Genomic DNA, 17,456 nt, shown 5'->3' with positions numbered 1-17,456 from the left:
TGCTATTCTTTTTTTTTTTTTACAGACATTCATGGTCCTCAGAGGATGAATCCTACTGACTTTGGCAATCCCTGACTTTTCCTCTAGCGCCACCATTAGGATACATTGGACGGATTGTCAAGAAATTTGGTGCAGACATAACGTTCCCCTCAGGCCTCAGCATGATCTCAGATACATCCTATATATATTATTTGATTCTATTAGATATTCTTTTGTTATCACTTCACTTTTCATTGACCTTGAATAGTTAAGTTTAGGCATTGATCTGGAATAGTGAAGGTTTGGATAGGTTGTTGGGCAGCGAGTCTCGCAAGAGTTTTTGAAAGTTTTTTTGCAGATCTTAGATCAGATTTTGTAATTTCTGGGTTAGCTTCTAGACACAACCGTATTTTGGACTCTTGACCCGTACCAGGGCGTCTGCTGCTTCTATTTTTGACCATCGTTGTTTTGACATATAGATCCCCAAGTCCCCCAACTTAATGGAAGTGCAATACTACATGGCTGGAGTACCTCTTCAATGTCGTGTAAAAACAAAAAGAAAACTGGGGAATATGACTGTTTTTTCTCAGCGTTGGTGGCCGTTTGCCAAATTCAGGTCATTGTTCATAAAAATCTAAAACTACACTACAACATAAACAAGAACTGACAGCCTAAGGCTGCAACACGTCATGAGTGCTTAAGAGGAGATTATGATTTATCCACCAACACAGGATAGTGGATACATTTAATTACAGGGGATGACTGAGTTTGGCGTGCACCTGGAAAGGAGAAACTAGAACTCAGGAGTGCAATTCGGGTTTGGAGACTTGGCTATCTTCCCTTACTTCAGTGAAGACTATCAGAATATTTCACAAAGCACATACAGGACACATAAGACTGGCAGGTGTGTGTGGCAGGCTGATGTTTGGGCCACACCTCAGCCAACGGTATCGCCAAGACTCGGAGAGAAGACAGAGAATCCCTTTGTGGTTCACAGCCACTCGCTTACATGACTGTCATACCGCAAGACGTTCGCGTGGAAGATGAGAGCAGCTGAGCGTAGTGAGCTGACAGGAGCAGGCAGAGAGGAAGAGAGAGAGAGAGGAAGAAGAGGCAAGCGGGGAAGAAAGAGAAGCCCAGGGAGACACAGAGAGAGAGAGATATTCAGAGAAAACGAGTGGGAGGTGGGAGCAGAGAGTGGCAGACTTATACTGTAGATGTCGGAGGTACGTTTTCAAAGTGCCGAATGACACTTCCTATCACTGTGTCGAGGGAAGTGGAGCGTGTCAGCTCCGGTGCTCTCTCACCCTATCTTGCATGCAGAGCAATTACCACTGGCACATAACCCCCCATCCCACCACCACCACCATCACCATCCCCCTGCAATTCAGTGAAATCAGCCAGCAGACCCGTGACTCATCATTTAGAGTAAAAGGCCTGTCCTGTATTGGCCTCAGGACTCCCAACGCTTGTAGGAGGCTTAAAGAGCACAAGCACAGGGAGATGACTAAAACAGAGAACAGCGGTCTCATTACAGCGTGGAGGACATCACAGAAATCATCTAACCTTTCATCCTTATTTCTTTCCCACAGATAAAGTCATCATCAGCGTCAAGTGAGTGCCGGTGATTTGTTTCTTCTGTTCTTACTACTACCTGGCACCCAATACTGTTCAAGATTTGTGAGACGTGCTCGCTGCCACTTTTGACTTTGTCGTTAACACCCTTTTGACAGTAAAATATGAAATTCACTTCTTGCTACTGTTTATTGAGTGTGATTTATTTATTTATTTAAAGGGACAGTTTGTAGGATTTGGTGGCATCTTGGTATGGTTGCAGATTGTAACCGACTGAGTACCCATCCGCTCACTCCTCCCTTTCCAAGACTGCGTTAACGTGAGCCGCCGAGTGCAAAACCGCGATAACGCCATCACAACTTTCAGCCCAGTCGTACAGCATTTTGTGAAATAGTCACGAAATTTAATGTATTGATTCATCGACATCGTGATGGTCGGCATGAAATCGGTTCATATGTAATCCACGTAATTGTGAACTGGAAAGTATAAAGAGCGGCAAACGCCATGTAGGGAGGAGGTCAGGGTGGATGGGTTGGTCAAAAAACACAGGACTTTCGCCGAGGAAACTGGTGTTTGTGTCCCGTGTGAAACCACAAGTTCAAGTTGATTTATTTGTCATGTAATTTCTGTACTTAATTTACAGCACTTCCAGAGTTATTTTAACCAAAACCGCGATCTTTTCCTAAAGCTAACCAAGTCGTTTTTGTCACGTAACTTCCGTACTTAAGTTACGGCACTTCCGGTGTTATTCAAACCCAAACCGCAGTCTTTTCCTGAAAGCTAAATAACTAGTTTTGTTGCCTAAGCCTAACCAAGTTGATCTATTCCTAAACCTAACAAAGTAGTTTTATTTTTGAAAAGACTCAAGCGAAAATTGACATGTGCGTCATGTGTTGTGTTTCGTAGGAAAATGCACGAGAGCGTCAAGAAAAAAAGGGAAATTTGTGTCTATGTACACGAATCAGATAGCTTAAATTTCGTGACTATTTCACGTGGTGGAACCACGGTTTTGCACTCTGCGTCTCACGCAGTTTCACAAGCGTGTCGGAGAACTACTGTGGCCTCCAGGTAACGTAAAAATGTGAAAAGCTCTCACTAGAACCAGTGTTTGGTTTGTCCTTTCTGGGCTACTGTTGAAACGTGGCGGAGCGACATGGCGTTCTCCGTGAAGACGACCTGCTCCCTACGTAGATATGAAGGGCAGCGATTCTTAGTTTCAGGTGCTTATACGAATGAAAACGTAGTTGTTATTATTATTATATTATATTCCATCTCTGCTAATAGATAAATGCTACACACTGTCCCTTTAAAGAGACACTGAACTGAGACATGACTGAGAAGCTGTGTTGCCAGTGTGTGTGCTACATACACCATTGTTCCACCAGCCCTGTGATTTGCACTAAAGGGGTCGCAGTGGGTTGCCATGGCAACCTTTCAGTATAGATGGCCTGCTTCTTTTCCAATAGCGGTGATCATCAGCATCATTGGAGGAGCATCATTAGCGAGGGAGCCCCCGGGGGCTGTGTGATCAGTGCTTGGCCAGGACATTAGAGAGTGTGGAGAGAGAATGAGAGACAAGAGGGTGCAGCCGGGCTGAGCCCTGACAAGAGAAGACAAAACCTCTCTGGGCTCCTTTGTACCTGGATGCTTTTCTTCCCCTCTATGGTGTGCTGAGCTTGCCTCTGAGTCTGTTGCCTTCAGCACTGCTTGTCTCTCAGGCAACAACAAAGCCCTTGCCGTGTTGATCTCTTCACTGTTGTCGTGTCAACACACGTAATGATTGTATCATCCCCGCTTCCAGAGGCTGTCATTCACATGGCTTCCTCTGCTTTCAGTCATGCTTAGGGGGGGGCTCTTGTTCACGGCTCTGCAAATAGAGGAAAACACACAACAGTGAAACAGCAGCCCCTCATCCCTGGCTCACACATTTGACACTGTTCAGAGGCTTTAAAGAGCCTCCTGAGGTAAACACTGTCATGGTGGGAAGGCTGGTGTCTGAGCAGAAGGATGAGATTGACTCTGACAGCTCTTATTACCCCGCTCTGCTTACCCTGCACCCCCTCCTCCTAATGCAGGACTTTTTCAATGGAAATAAAGATATCAAAACACAGCACTCCAAAGTGCAGCCATGGGGGTTTCCTACACACTGAACTTGAAGCTGTAAACATCTCTCTCAGTTCCTGGATCACACAGCTTGTGTTGTTCCTGTGCTTTTCAAATCAAAGTAGAAGCTCTGCGCGTTTGAATGTTTACACCTTGTGTGCGCAAAAGGTGCACTCATCCCTATCAGCTATAAACTGACATTTGAATAAAAAGGTGGGTGGTGGAGGGAGAGTGGTTACACAAGTGTTTACATTTTTTTCTCTGCAGCTCTTTTTCCATCACACGGAGAGAAGAGGAGAGGTGTGAAGCTCGGGAAGAGATGTGTAATTGAAGTGGTGTGATTCATCCACTCTCCTTAACTGCACCATGACAGCTCCTGTGCTCTGAAGTCTGCCAGCTGTTCCTCCCTTCCAGCTTTAATAAACGTACAGGGCCTCTTTTTGTTTTCGGACCTTGATGGATAGTTTTTCTAAATATAAATAAGAGAGGTTGGGCACAGGGATGGAGTAATGTCCAGGCCAAAAGGAACCAGATTTGCCCATCTGTTCATCTCTCGGCCCTCTCTTCCACCTCACCTCCCTTGTCTCACTCGTTTAGCGGTGAATGTGGACCAGCCACCGAGTGCCAGTGGAGAGAGGAGTATATATGCACTAAGGAGCAGATGGGAAAATTTCAATGAGCTGTAAACCCTCAGTGTAGTAGTGGGCCTTTCTTCAGAGAGGCTGCAGGGTGATACTGATACAACAGTGCCCCCATGTGGCATAATCTGCATCCCGTTCTCACAGCGAGCAAGCACAAGTTATTTATATATGTGCATTTTTAGAGATGTTCTCATTTTCCTGATTTAGAAAGTGAGCATGCAAAGGGCAAAGACCGAAAGACAAATAATGTCGGCCGGTTTAATCCTCGACTCCTTCGCCCTCGTGTCTGACATATCTGCCAGAGTCAGCATCCAGCCAGGCCAAGCAGACAGTGCTGAGAGGGGCTTTCTAGTCTCCGCTGCCTCCCTCCGACTGTGGAAAGCCAAAGATGCTTAAGATGCAGGATCGACTGCGTGCCAAACCACAACGTTTGCTTTACATTGGACTCAGTTTCTGTTTTGTCAGGCATTTTTTTTGTCCAGTTGAAACCTGCTGGTCCAGATCCAGCCTGCCTACAGGACTTTTTTTTTTTTTTTTTTTTTAATTAATGTTGAACAAACAAAAAAAAAGTAATAGCTATTAATATAGCACAAGTCATCAAAATATTACAACCTCCAGACTTTGTTAGAACAACCAATAAAGTCCCAGCTATAAATACTAGGCTGCAAAAAAAACTGTATTTTCTGCATTAGAAGAATTCACAAGATTTCCAAGTACTTACAACGGATTTAATGAAAAAAAATGAAAGGAAAAAAGATGAATTTGTGTATAAAAACAAAACACTTTATTACAATTAGGCTGAAAAAACCCAATGAAAACACGACTACTTTACAAGTACAAATGTTTTTCATTGATATTTACAGTTTTTTTTTTCCTTTGACATCAATAAAAAAAGACAATTTATGAGAAAACACAAAATACTAAGTACATGTTTACAGTGTATTTGCTGCAATAAAAAACAAATGACTAAAGGAACGTGCATTATTCTCCATTCAGTATCTATAGACAACACGGGAATTAGACATAAAAGGGACTATTTATGAATACACTTATTCTAATGGACAGCTCATTTCCCGATGCAGAATTACCCATAAGCCTCAGCCTCAGATATCCGGTGAGTAATAATATAATCCTCATTTGAAGTAGTGACTGTTGGGTCTGTCGTTTGATGTGTTGGGCAGTAGTTGTGGGGGAAAGTTGTGGTAACGTCAAGACATTTCCACCTTTTATGACACAAATAAAGAATAGACGTAACAATGTCGACTCAGTACAGTGAAATTATGGATCCCAACGGAGTTCTGAGCAGCAGCGCTGTGCTTGATCTGCCAAAATAGTTTTATGTGAGCAGTGAAATGATTCTGTTGAACACAGTTATAATCAGTTTAAGGTTAGAGATGGTTGGGGTGAGGTAAAGGTTTGTTGTGATTAACAATGTCTCTGGCATCAGCTGCTGTGGGATCCATAAGAACGCTTCAGCACATCTTCAGTACTGTCGCATCTGTACTGCAGGACAACACTTTCAGTTCATCTCCTAGCTGCTTCCCCCGCTGGGCTTGGCAGGAGTTTTGGCCCTGATGCCGCCCTGGCGAGCTTGACCCTTGGTGGTCTGCTGGGGCTGAGCGGCCTGCTGCGCCGGGGACTCGGCGGCAGAGGGTGTTGCAGGCGGCTGGGCGGGGCTGCGGGGAGGAGGCGTCTGGATCTGGGGCGAGGTGGCTGCGGTCACCACCTGCTGCTGGATGATCTTCTGCTGGACCACCTGGGCCGTCGCCGTCCCGGCCGGAATCATCTGAACCTGAGCGGACGCGGACGTGGCTGCCTGGGTCAGAGTCACAGTCTGGGCCTGGATCTGGAGAGAAAACATTTATACGTCCTGTTTCAGAGGTTTGATGTATTCATCTTGGCAGCTATTTCAAATTCAGTCTTAGTCTTAAAACGAAAATGCTTTTTAGGTTTATTCACATTCTAATAATTTATTCATGGTTTTAGTTGACGAAAACTCAAAACGTTTTAGTCCAGTTTTAGTCACGGAAAAGTCATTCCAGTTAAGTATGAATGTTTTCTCTTTTTATTTAATCTGAGTCCTGACTAGTCATCAGATTATATTGAACATTTCTGTCATTTTATTTCAAATAAAACTTCTTATTATCTGATGAAAAACACATGTTGAATGATTAAGAATGCAGTTTTGCAGTTAGTTTGAATCCTCCTGACTGACTGACTGACTGCGCTCATAATAATGCGCGGTTCAGTCGCTCCCACCTGTTCGTTATAAGAGCCAATCCGCCCACCCAACATGTAAAAATATGAGTTACTCAACCACCCGAACTGCCAACTTTCTGATATTATAGTGGCAAAATTGTCAGGATTGAGGTGTGAGACAAGAAAGACGGAGACAAACTAAACGCCGCCGCTGCAGCGCGTTGTGTGGAGATAAAATGTCCGTGGTACAGCTTAGAGTTAACCACGCGTTCAAGTAATGAGCCATACAGAGGTTAAAATGCTCAGCCTCAAACCCCTTAAACCCTTACCTGCTGAGAAGAAGACACGATTTGTTGAATATTGGCCACGGTGGGTTGCTGCTGCACTATTTGCGGGAGCTTAGCCACCTGATAAGAGAAGTAAACAAGAAAATCTCACATCAACACACAAACCCAGTGTTTATCTGCAAATATTTATTCTGCGGTGGTGACTGCCGCTGAGGATGTACCTGGATTTGTTGGGCTCCAGTGGGTTTCTGAGCCTGGATGGATGTAGTAAAGAACTGGGTCTTGATTCCTGGTTGGAGCTGGGTGGTGGTAGCATAGGTCACCTTCTGCTGCGTCTGGGCTGGCTGGGCTGCCTGCACTGTCACCTGCTGGGTGCCCATCTAAAGGAAATAACAGTTACTACAGTTACTCCATTCACTTTATCTCCCTAATAGATTCAGATTTATACTGAACTAATGTACTTAAGCACACCCAGCTAAACAATACTAAATGTAAAACTTTATATGCTGTATTTGTTGCTTCTGTTGTGGACAGAGACCGACAACAGTCATCAGTTAACATGTGAAAGCCTAGTGTCTGTTGGTGTGGCGTGTTTACCTTCTGCTGTACAGTGGTCTGTCCTTGCTGCGGCTGCCCTGCTTTCTGCTGAGCTGCGGCTGCCGCCTGAACTGCTGCCGCCTGCTGCTGCTGCTTCTTCATCTGAAGCAGCTGCTGGACCTGCATCTGAGGGAACGACGGCGTCAGCACAGGCCCACCTGACAGAGAAGAGAAAGAATAACATATTAGAACTAGGGCTGTCAAAGTTAACGCGATAATAACACGTTAACGCAAATTCATTTTAACACAACTTGTGATTTTTAGGTTTTAGCGGACTCAGTTTTAAAGCTAGAGTGAAGATACTGGTTTCATATGAAACTAAAAAAACCTAAAGAATCCATCGCTACCAACCATCGCTTCCACGAGCAAGTATAACTTGTCACGAAGGAGCTTAAATAACGCTCCAAACTTAAGCTAAATTTTGGCGAGGAAAAACTGGCATGGCCATTTTCAAATGGGTCCCTTGACCTCTGACCTCAAAATATGTGAATGAAAATGGGTTCTCTGGGTACCCACGAGTCTCCTCTTTACAGACATGCCCACTTTATGATAATCACATGCAGTTTGGGGCAAGTCGTAGTCAAGTCAGCACACTGACAGCTGTTGTTGTCTGTTGGGCTTGAGTTTGCCATGTTATGATTGGAGCATATTTTTTATGCTAAATGCAGTACCTGTAAGGGTTTCTGGACAATATTTGTCACTGTTTTGTGTTGTTAATTGATTTTCAATAATAAATATATACACACATGTGCATAAAGCAGCATATTTATAAATACTTGACAACTTTAAGGTACATTTTGAACAGATGAAAAAATCTGCGATTAATTTGTGACGTCACAAAAAGGATGTCCCGACACAAATGATGCAGACCCAATCAACAACGAATACTGTTGCCTGTTTTGATTTGGATTCTAATCAGTGGTGTATCATAGATTGAGCAAGAACTGTTAATTGGCTCGTAAAGCCTGCATGGACGTGAGAAGCAACAATCAAGTCAAAGTTTTTTAACACACCTGCTTTCTGGGCCTGACCAATAGCCACACTAATGCCTGCTACTGTGACTGGCAGTGTGGCGACGCTAGCTGAGGAGACCACAGCCGGCACAGAGACCACAGGAGGCTTTGTGAGGGTCACCTGGGCCGTCTGTCCTGCCTGGGCCTGAATCTGACCCTGAGTGGGCACTCGAGTCTGTGAGAGGAAACACAACCAGTATTAGTGCTGCCACAACCTAAACCACTAAACCAGACCTATAGTGCAACATAGCTTTCTCACTTACAACTTCTTCTACGTGTTGCAAATTCTGTATTTATGTAAAATGAAATGATCCTTTTCATAGTCTTACCAGTCTGGCAACCTGCAGGTTAGCAACAGTGGTGCCGGTCAGCACGGCTCCGGGTCTGGGTGCTGCCACAGCTGCTAGCTGGGGATTGGCTTGGGCGGCCTGTGCAGGCTGCACCTGGGTGGCCTGCTGGGCTCCTGCAGCCTGTTGGCCCTGGGCTGCTGCCACTGCTGCAGCGACCTGCTGCTGTTGCTGCTGCAGCTGCAACTTATGCTTGTGCATCTTTAACAACTCCTGAAAACACACAGATTACCAGTTAAAGTTAATTATACACATTTTGTTATTATAACCCTATAGCTGTACTATGAAGTGTACAATGTTCTACTTTTACCTTTACTTACTATCTAACGTTACTTTTGACAACAATGTCTAAGAACAGAACATGTACAAAGTGTCTGCTAACTGTTTACTGGTGACTCAACCGAGTGCGTTGTGGTTGCTTGTAGTGACGACAGTTGTTGAAAACACGAACATGGTGTCCTTGTAAAAGCCTTCAATTTGACTTTAATCCATTTTAAATACATTCTCATCTGTGTTTATTATCTACGCCTACGATTTACGTAAGTTACTACGAGTAACCACGGACGCTTTCGGCTGAAAGTCACCAGTTAACACGGTTAGCGTAGTGACAGTAGAGTCACTATGACTTTACACCGCAGTAATGGCGGCGGCGCTAGATTGCAGAACACACAAAGCGGATGCAGGATTCGTCAATTGTGTAAAGACGCTGGTGGTGTACCTGTGGTTTGCCTACAGCTTTGATCTGTGGGGAAGCAGCCTGCTGCTGTTGGTGCTGCAGCTGTTGCTGTCGGAGCATCTGCAGGTGGGCTGGGGTGAGAGTCTTTCCTTGAGGCAACTGCATACCTGCGGCTGGATGGACGACAGCAGATCAGTCAGATGTGTTAAACAGTAACGGGTACATAAAGGATGACTTGTCAGAGAAGAAGCCCGTGTTGAGTTAAGTACCTGGTGTGACCTGAGTGACCAGCGGGCGAGTTTGTGACTGCACCGGGCTCAGAGTGGTAGAAACTACTGCGGATGCTGTCACTGGGGTAACGGCTCGAACACCCTGGCCCGTAGCTATGGCGACAACCTCGGCGGGGGCAGCGGCAGCCGTGACGGCCCTCTGTTGTGCGTGGACCACCTGGGCTCCAGCTGCACCGGCAGGCTGGATCGACAACAACGAAAACAGCAACACAATGAGCCAAGGCTCCAACACTTGTCGTGATCATTTTGATTACAGCGTGTAGTGGGTGAGCATTCTGCTTCATGCCAATCCAACGGCTATTTGCGTCATGAATTCCTGTAAATCAGTAGGTGGCTGCGTTAAGCCAGAGCAGTGATAAATGAACATGACTCACAGACAGGGTGCCTGATATGACTGGAGATGCCAGGCGTTTGTTGGCCTGGAAGGGACTTGGAGGAACTCCAGCTACTGTGTTCACAATCACATTCCCCCCTACTGTGGCTGGAAGAAACAAGAGAGATGAATTAACTATTGGAACACCAACAGCTCCGTAACGTGAACCATGTGTGTGTCAGCGTACCAGCCTGGATGGTTGTGCCCACAGTGGCGTTTTTTATGGCTCCAGCCTGAAAAACATGAACCGTTATGTGTAAGAGCCTTCACTGGGTAAAGTAGCTTGTCTCACTAAACGTAGAAGACTATTGTTTGGAGGGTGTTTTGATTCTCACCAGAACAGCTGCGTTAGGCACAGCGGCAGCTCCGGCCACTGTGGCAGCCTGAGGGACCTGAGCCTGAGCCTGGCCAGCAGTGGGAGTCTGCGCCTGGCCCAGTGCAGCCTGGGCCTGAGGAGTTCCAGCCTGCTGCTGCTGGGCCAACTGCTGAGCCTTCTGCTGCTCTGCAAGCGCCTGCAAACACACACACACACACGATGCACAAAATTTAACACAAATGCAAACATGTCAGTAAAGATGAAAACAAGCACTATTTGGATCTGACAGTGGATAAACACAAAGCAGGTGCTCCACATTCACGGCAATTGCCGACAGTTAAATTGTCGACAATCACCTTTTTCTCCTTGGCAATCCTTTCAGCACGTTGGGATGCCACCTGAATGGGAGGCAGGGGCTTGTCGTAGCTGATCCCACTGAAGAAAAGAAAAAACAATGTTATACTTTGTTATTTATTTCAAGATTCAAGGTTTAGATGTAGAGTAGTACAAAAATGGCGACATTAAACACACCTTTCTGCCAAAACCGAGGCATGTTTGGGATTCTTCTGGAAGGGATTCATGCCTAGCCTGCAAGTGGGATAAATGAAATCAATACATTTAAAAAGGACACTTTTTTCTAGACAGAAAAAAAACTGCTTGATTTCATGTCATGAAAAGCTTTTTTTCAGTTTTCAGGGCTCCAGAATGCAACTAAATATTTTCATTGGTCGCACCGGTGTGCTTGACATTTAGCATGTCTGTCTCTGTGTGTGTACTACTGATTGTTTTTACGTCAAGACAAATTCTGCAGTGCCCGTTACACCTGTCCCCGGCCCTGAACGGCCCAGCCCAGACCCGACATCACCGACGGAGGTAACTACTCCACCAACTGTTTGTCCCCCCAGTCCTCGGTAAAATGCCTAAACCCGCACACGGCGCCGGGTTCATTTCATAAGTGGGGAGGGCAAAAAGTGTGAGTGTGTGTGAGGGAGACACTGTACATTTAATAACACAAGACAAGTTGACCGCTAATTTCTTCTCTGCTCCGATGATCACCAAACAGCTGATCTGCTCTGAGCGCAACTCTCTGTTGCTTGAACATACTCAAAATGCACACATTATACTACACTACTGTTATACTAACGTAAAATGTAAAATTGTGGATGCCTGACAGTACCGTTGGTAGACAGTTTGGAACACAGTACACTCACTATATTTTTCCTTGATAATGCTAAATTGTGAACAACAGTTTGTGTTGAAATGGGCAGGACGAGAGCTAGTAAACGGAAGGTGCAATTTATTTACATTATGATGCGTTCAGGCTCTATTCAGTAAAAAATTTGTATTGGGCGAAGGTAAATTATAACGTTATCATGACGTGTTCGATGTAATCTCGTAAAATGTAGTTTCTGGCGAGAAACTTGAATAAATCCAGTTGTTTGAAGGAGGTGGTTTCACAACAATATAAAATAAATAATAGAGAGGGCATTATGACCTGTTACACTCACTAACTAAAACCAGTATGCAAACGGTAATAAAGGAGTGTTTGTTGAAGTACCTGGCATTTATTGTTTTACTTTTGTTTTTACCGTGGTATCTAATTGGTATCGAGAATCATGGGATTTCACTGGTATTGGTATCAACTACTACATTTCTGGTATCATGACATCCCTAATGTAGGCCTATGGGAACTGACAAAACGCTTAAAACGTATTACTGTGGCGCTACAAGGCGCGGTGACTTAAATTATGTGCTCCAGTGCAACCAATGTGAAAAGTTAGTCTGGAGTCCTGGTTTTGTAAATTTCCTGCTTTGGTGTTAGCTCCTTAATGAGACTTGTGCATTCATTGTAAACAGAAACCATCAGTACTCACAGTGGTTTGATTGGTGGGCTCCTCTTGCTGGCGATGATCTTCATGAGTTCAAAGCGGCTGTTGTAGAGCTGGATGTGAGTGGCGTTGTCATCCTGTGTGTAGATCTGACAGGTCCTTAGAGGACGGCTGTTCTTAGACTGAGCGTGTACACAGACACAAACAAACACAGAACAAAAGTTAGGCCAGGAACTCAAGACCAAAGAAACATTTACCAAATACAAAGGCCAGGATAACATACCTTGTATATGCTCTTGGTTTTCTTCTTGGGGTTTGCCTCATACACCAACTGAAAAAGGTTAAAGACAAATATAAGGTGAGTAAGCCTGTTTTACAGCAAAGTAGGTTGACTCTGCATTCTTTTGCTTCACTCATTACCTTGCCCTCCTCTCTGGGAATGATGACATTCTCGTAGCGGTTGCGACACTGTTTGGGCGAGCGGTAGATGCGACTGCAGGAGTTCACCACATCGCTCACCAGATCCCAATTAGGAGTGTGAGCGGGAGACACAATTGTCAGGTTCAGAGGCAACTCCAGCAGCTGCTTTACAGCCTGTCAGACACACAGCAATGATATTTGGACATTGAATGCACATATAATATAACTGGTTGTGCAATTCAAGATTTATTCATTTCCATCAACACAGCTTGGAGAGAAAGATCATCATGGCAGCGGTTAGTGGAGCCAGTACAGTACCTGAAGCAGAGCCCAGTCCTCACTGATGAGCCACTCTGGGTTGTCTTGGCCAGCCTCCGTGGCAGGTTTAACCAGCGAGGGTAGGGGCTTGGCAAAGGGCGCCTGCTGCTTGAGGGAGAAGTTCTTCTTCTGGTCCTTGCCCTCGCGCCGAACTTTCAGCATGCTGGCCTTTTCGAAAAGGGAGCGCGGAGGAATGACCGTCTCCCCGTGGCCCTTCTTCTTCTTTCTGGCTGCTGCTGGATGAACAAACTCGAGTAAGGACAGAGAAACCAAACAACCTGCAATGACACTTCAGCATGTATCTATTCTTACAAAGTCTTTTAAAAGTCTTTCCCTTAAAGGGGGGGTCCATTATTTAATATTTATTAGGTTTCTATATAATTTTGTAGCTTCCCGGTGGTGTTCCCTATGTATTCAAATCTGCTGCCGAAAGTCACACAGAAAGTCGCGAGGTAAAATCACTGTTTTTGTGAATGGAGTCTGGTCTGGCTTTGAAGACAGTGATATATAACCGTTTCAGTTCCCCGTCTGAAAGGGCTGTCTGACATACCGCTCTCTTCAAAGCCACCAGACTTCATTCACAAAAACAGTCATTTTACCTCGCAGAACACGGGAGTATACATACAACACCACCACAAAAAATCCGAACTAACACTTTCAGAAGTTTCCAAACTTAGCACAGCTAATATTGACTCAGCTAGAGTTCACATTAATCATAACCTTATTGATTAGCTTACTTTGGTAAACTACGTCACTGATTTTTGCAACCAGTGGGCGTTTCCATTTGAAAAATATACGGAACAGAACCCAGATAGACATTTTGTTGTACAAAGGAGTTAATGAAGGCCTTCATGACAAATCTTGTTTTACCTGATGGGTCCATCTTGAGTCTCTTGTGCTCCTTGCGGATGTAGATAGGAGGCAGCTTGGACTCTGGCATGGGTGTTGTGTCATACATCAGCATCATCACGGAGTCGATGTAAATGTCATTGTCATCCTGTGGTGGTGTGGGTGGAGTCCAAAGCTGTGTTGGAAAATCACAAGTCAGAACATAGCCAGAAGACGGAGCGGGACTATATCATGTGCCTCAATACAAATAAATGAAAACAGGAAATGAATAGTGAAGATCTAAACAAAAGATCTGTGTTAAAAATGTACACATAAAGTCAAATCCACAGTTACTGATTCTATATTACTATATATACTAGACATCACTCAAAATATTATACATAATTTCATTTTTTCTTACCGGCATGATTTCTGTATGGCCGTCCTCTGCATCAAACACGTACTCCTGTTGAAACGCAGAGAAGAGGTTAATGCCAAAAATAGCGCAGCACAATCCACACACCACTTCTTGTTTGATTAGCAGAGATCACAATGGCCACCCACCATGTTGTAGGCATCCTCTCTAGTGTAGGTGAAGAGATCTTCATCTCCCTCCATAATCTGCCGCTCCTCCTCCTCCTCCTTCAGCTTCTGCAGCTGCTGCAGCTCCCAGCCTCTCTTAGAGCACTCCAACTGCTCCTGAGGAAAATAAACATGCATCAATCAGTCACATTTATCCAAGGACAAACAGTACACAGAAATACCAACACAGTAGAGCAGAAATGATTAGTTGATGAGTGGATTGATTTCCACTTCTATACTATATTAAATCTGTAAATATATACCTCAAATCTATATAATAATAATTTGGTTACATTACAGTTTAAGTTACCTTGAGAGCAGTTTCATCGTCACTGATGTGGAGGAACTCCAGGTAATGCAGGGCATACCTTTCGATTGGTGTGAGCTGTTCAGGAGGCAAACAAACAGCATTTAATTTGATTCCCATGCATTTCTTGTATTTGTACTTTTCGGCTTCCACTAGTTTCCAAACGGTATATCTATTAAAAAAAGGAAAGCTACCTGTTCCATGACTGCGTTCAGCTCCTCTTTCTGAGCAGGCTCTTCTTTAGCTTGGCTCTCTGACTCCTGGTTGTCGTCTGTTGACTCCTTGCCTGCTAACTCCTCTTCCTGCTGCTGCTCTTCTTCCTCTGGCAGGGTATCCAGGTTGATGCTGTGGAGAGCCTGGATGTAGGGTCTAGCCACTCTGGGAGAGATGGCCTCAGAGGCCGATGGCTCCTGGTGAAGAACCACAAACTCCTCCACCTTCTCCCCTGAGCCTGCCTCCACCTCAAACAGATCCTGGATTGTCCGCTGAAAACACACAATATCAGGTCAGTTACGATATGTCCACGGTTGAACCAAAGTACAGTAATGGCTCTTGGTTCCACAGAAAATGACAACTTTACTGATATACACACACACACAAAAGGCTTTCATAGTTTGAATAAAAGTAGCTTGAAGCAATTACAAGTAATAAAGGTGAGTAAACTTTCTGAAACTCCAGGACAAAAAGGCCACAGTGAATTAATCTTACTTGTGTGAGGAAAGCCAGGGTGTAGTCAGTACCCTGGGCAGCCACCTCTCTGATCAGGTCCTTGGTGCCGTTCTTCAGCAGCTTCTCTTCAATGGAGTTCCCGCTCTCCAGCCTGGGCAACACACAAAAAGTAACCAAGAGTATCATCAAAGTCCCTCAATATCAATGTATGTGAGTTACATCTAGAGTTTTACTAGTGTTGTGTTGAGGAACATAAAAATAACAAAGGACTAAAACAGATTTCCCTGTATTGATAATATCACCTGTATATGTGTATATCCTTGGAGCGTCCTATTTTATCACACCACTCCTGGGTGCGGGCGTCCATGCTGGGATTGAGGTCTGTGTCGTAGAAAATGATGGTGTCTGCATCAAACAAAGTCCCAATTGCAGAGCAGCACCGGTTGGTCAGGATGCTGCAGAACACCTTCCTGTTCCTGTTGAACTTCTTCATATTCTCCTGCAGGGAAACAACACCAACCACGTGAACAGACTGGTAAACGGTAATAAGAACTTTCCTGGATCATGAGGAGGAAAGACAGAGAACCTACAGTAATACACTCTTGCCCTTCATGGCACATGCTTGCCCACTAGTGGTCAACTAATATACCTGGTCTCTATGACAATATAATTATACGTATCATTTCCCAGTGACACAACGGCACATTTGTGATGTAGGTAACTCTGACTTAATTTCAGCTAAGAAGCTTGTTATAAGCATGGATTGTCAGAACTGTGGTGGTGATTTTACCTGTCGTTCGTCAGGAGAGAAGCTTTCATCGACCCGCACATAAGTGAGCTGTCTGTAGTCTAGGAAGGCCTCCAGGATGTCTAGCATCTTCACCATCTGAGTAAAGATGAGGACACGGCGGCTTTCTGACCTGAGCTTCTGCAGCAGAATGGCAAGAGCTTCCAGTTTACCTTTGGAAAAGAAAAATATCAAACGTTATTATTCTTTATTTTTGTTGTATATTAGTGGAGTTTTTACATAAATATTAGTTACTTATATTGTACTTATTCATACATGTTATTCATTTTGCAGTCCCAGCTTGTTGCATGTAAAAAAAAATGGGCTAACCTGAATCCATCTGCATTAGCGTCAGGTCAGAAAAACGGAGTAGACGTCTGGACGCCAAGTGGTGGATGTCAGCACTGTGGGGGGAGGAGGCCTCCTGTAGCCGACGCTGAAGGGACTTCTGCTCAAGGCTGTAGGGAACCGGGGGATTGGCTGCATACAGGTGAGGAGGTGGGGCTACAGCTGGAGGCACCACACATACCAGCCTAAAACATGACAATAGTCAATCAGATAGTCATTATTTGGATTAAGAAATAAAACATATGGAATTGCTTTGTGATAAAACCCTCTTCGGTAAGTTCTTTTACAAGATGGTGGAGGAGTTCATGCTTATTTTTAATACTGCACCACCAGCATGGATTTATAAGGTATTTTATGATGGTTTCAAACAACAAGTGCAGTATAGACTAAAGGAGGCTTCACTACTGAGCTGAAGTACCTCTTGATAAGGCTGTTGGCGGCCTCCAGGCGGTCCTCCACAGAGAGCAGAGTGGACTGCAGTGTAGAGGTGGTAGCCACGCAGGTCCTCTGGGCCCTGAGGCAGCTCTCTCTGCCCACCCACCTCCAGCCTCCAGCGGTCAGGGAAGAGTGAGCAGGCTCCGTGCTCACAGTGCATGCCTGCAGCAGGTCTGACCCGTACAATACTTTGCGGCTGCAGCGCCGCTCATTTGCTTCAAACAGGCGGCTCAAACGCTCCTTCAGCTGCTTAGTCTTTTCTTCTGAAGACTCCTGAACATTACAGTGAGAGATGGTGCACACAATTATTCATTTTCATTCAAAAATGTAGTCTGCATGCTGTAAAATGCTTTGACTTCAGGTTATTAAAAAAAAGCGAAAAAGTGATATACTGACCTGAGAACCAGCATGAGTTGCAGTAGTGAGCTTCGTGGGGGCTGCTTTGGCATTTGTAGTTACACCCAACGCTTAAAAAGAAATATACAACATCAATATCTCTATTTCGTATACCAGTGTTAAAACTATTGTACAGGACAA

General features: G+C 44.6%; 1 protein-coding gene across 7 annotated transcripts in view; it reads right to left on the bottom strand.

Moving 5' to 3' along the window:
- Window positions 1–5,004: 5,004 nt before the first annotated feature.
- ep400 (E1A binding protein p400) overlaps window positions 5,005–17,456 on the bottom strand; it is a 31,266-nt gene continuing 18,814 nt past the window's right edge. For 5 of the 7 annotated variants that reach the window (XM_037777306.1, XM_037777308.1, XM_037777311.1 and 2 more), the window contains 28 exons: window positions 17,316–17,386; window positions 16,903–17,192; window positions 16,467–16,669; window positions 16,140–16,309; window positions 15,652–15,848; window positions 15,389–15,500; window positions 14,875–15,165; window positions 14,684–14,758; window positions 14,356–14,490; window positions 14,213–14,257; window positions 13,834–13,987; window positions 12,964–13,199; window positions 12,646–12,819; window positions 12,509–12,556; window positions 12,271–12,407; window positions 10,928–10,984; window positions 10,753–10,831; window positions 10,416–10,592; window positions 10,268–10,313; window positions 10,082–10,188; window positions 9,687–9,888; window positions 9,460–9,590; window positions 8,724–8,954; window positions 8,395–8,569; window positions 7,382–7,539; window positions 7,006–7,164; window positions 6,827–6,904; window positions 5,005–6,144 (listed from right to left, as the gene is read on the bottom strand). In XM_037777306.1, the coding sequence (XP_037633234.1) occupies window positions 5,830–6,144; window positions 6,827–6,904; window positions 7,006–7,164; window positions 7,382–7,539; window positions 8,395–8,569; window positions 8,724–8,954; window positions 9,460–9,590; window positions 9,687–9,888; window positions 10,082–10,188; window positions 10,268–10,313; window positions 10,416–10,592; window positions 10,753–10,831; window positions 10,928–10,984; window positions 12,271–12,407; window positions 12,509–12,556; window positions 12,646–12,819; window positions 12,964–13,199; window positions 13,834–13,987; window positions 14,213–14,257; window positions 14,356–14,490; window positions 14,684–14,758; window positions 14,875–15,165; window positions 15,389–15,500; window positions 15,652–15,848; window positions 16,140–16,309; window positions 16,467–16,669; window positions 16,903–17,192; window positions 17,316–17,386 (4,253 nt within the window). In that variant the 3' untranslated portion in view covers window positions 5,005–5,829. The remainder of the gene's footprint in view (window positions 6,145–6,826; window positions 6,905–7,005; window positions 7,165–7,381; window positions 7,540–8,394; window positions 8,570–8,723; window positions 8,955–9,459; window positions 9,591–9,686; window positions 9,889–10,081; window positions 10,189–10,267; window positions 10,314–10,415; window positions 10,593–10,752; window positions 10,832–10,927; window positions 10,985–12,270; window positions 12,408–12,508; window positions 12,557–12,645; window positions 12,820–12,963; window positions 13,200–13,833; window positions 13,988–14,212; window positions 14,258–14,355; window positions 14,491–14,683; window positions 14,759–14,874; window positions 15,166–15,388; window positions 15,501–15,651; window positions 15,849–16,139; window positions 16,310–16,466; window positions 16,670–16,902; window positions 17,193–17,315; window positions 17,387–17,456) is intronic. The other 2 variants (XM_037777307.1, XM_037777310.1) reach the window with 1 other exon arrangement.

Source organism: Sebastes umbrosus, chromosome 8 (genome assembly GCF_015220745.1).
Source record: "Sebastes umbrosus isolate fSebUmb1 chromosome 8, fSebUmb1.pri, whole genome shotgun sequence".
In the NCBI taxonomy this organism is placed as follows: Eukaryota; Metazoa; Chordata; class Actinopteri; order Perciformes; family Sebastidae; genus Sebastes; species Sebastes umbrosus.
Note: the sequence above shows the minus strand (reverse complement) of the source record. Positions and strands in the feature narration are given on the sequence as shown.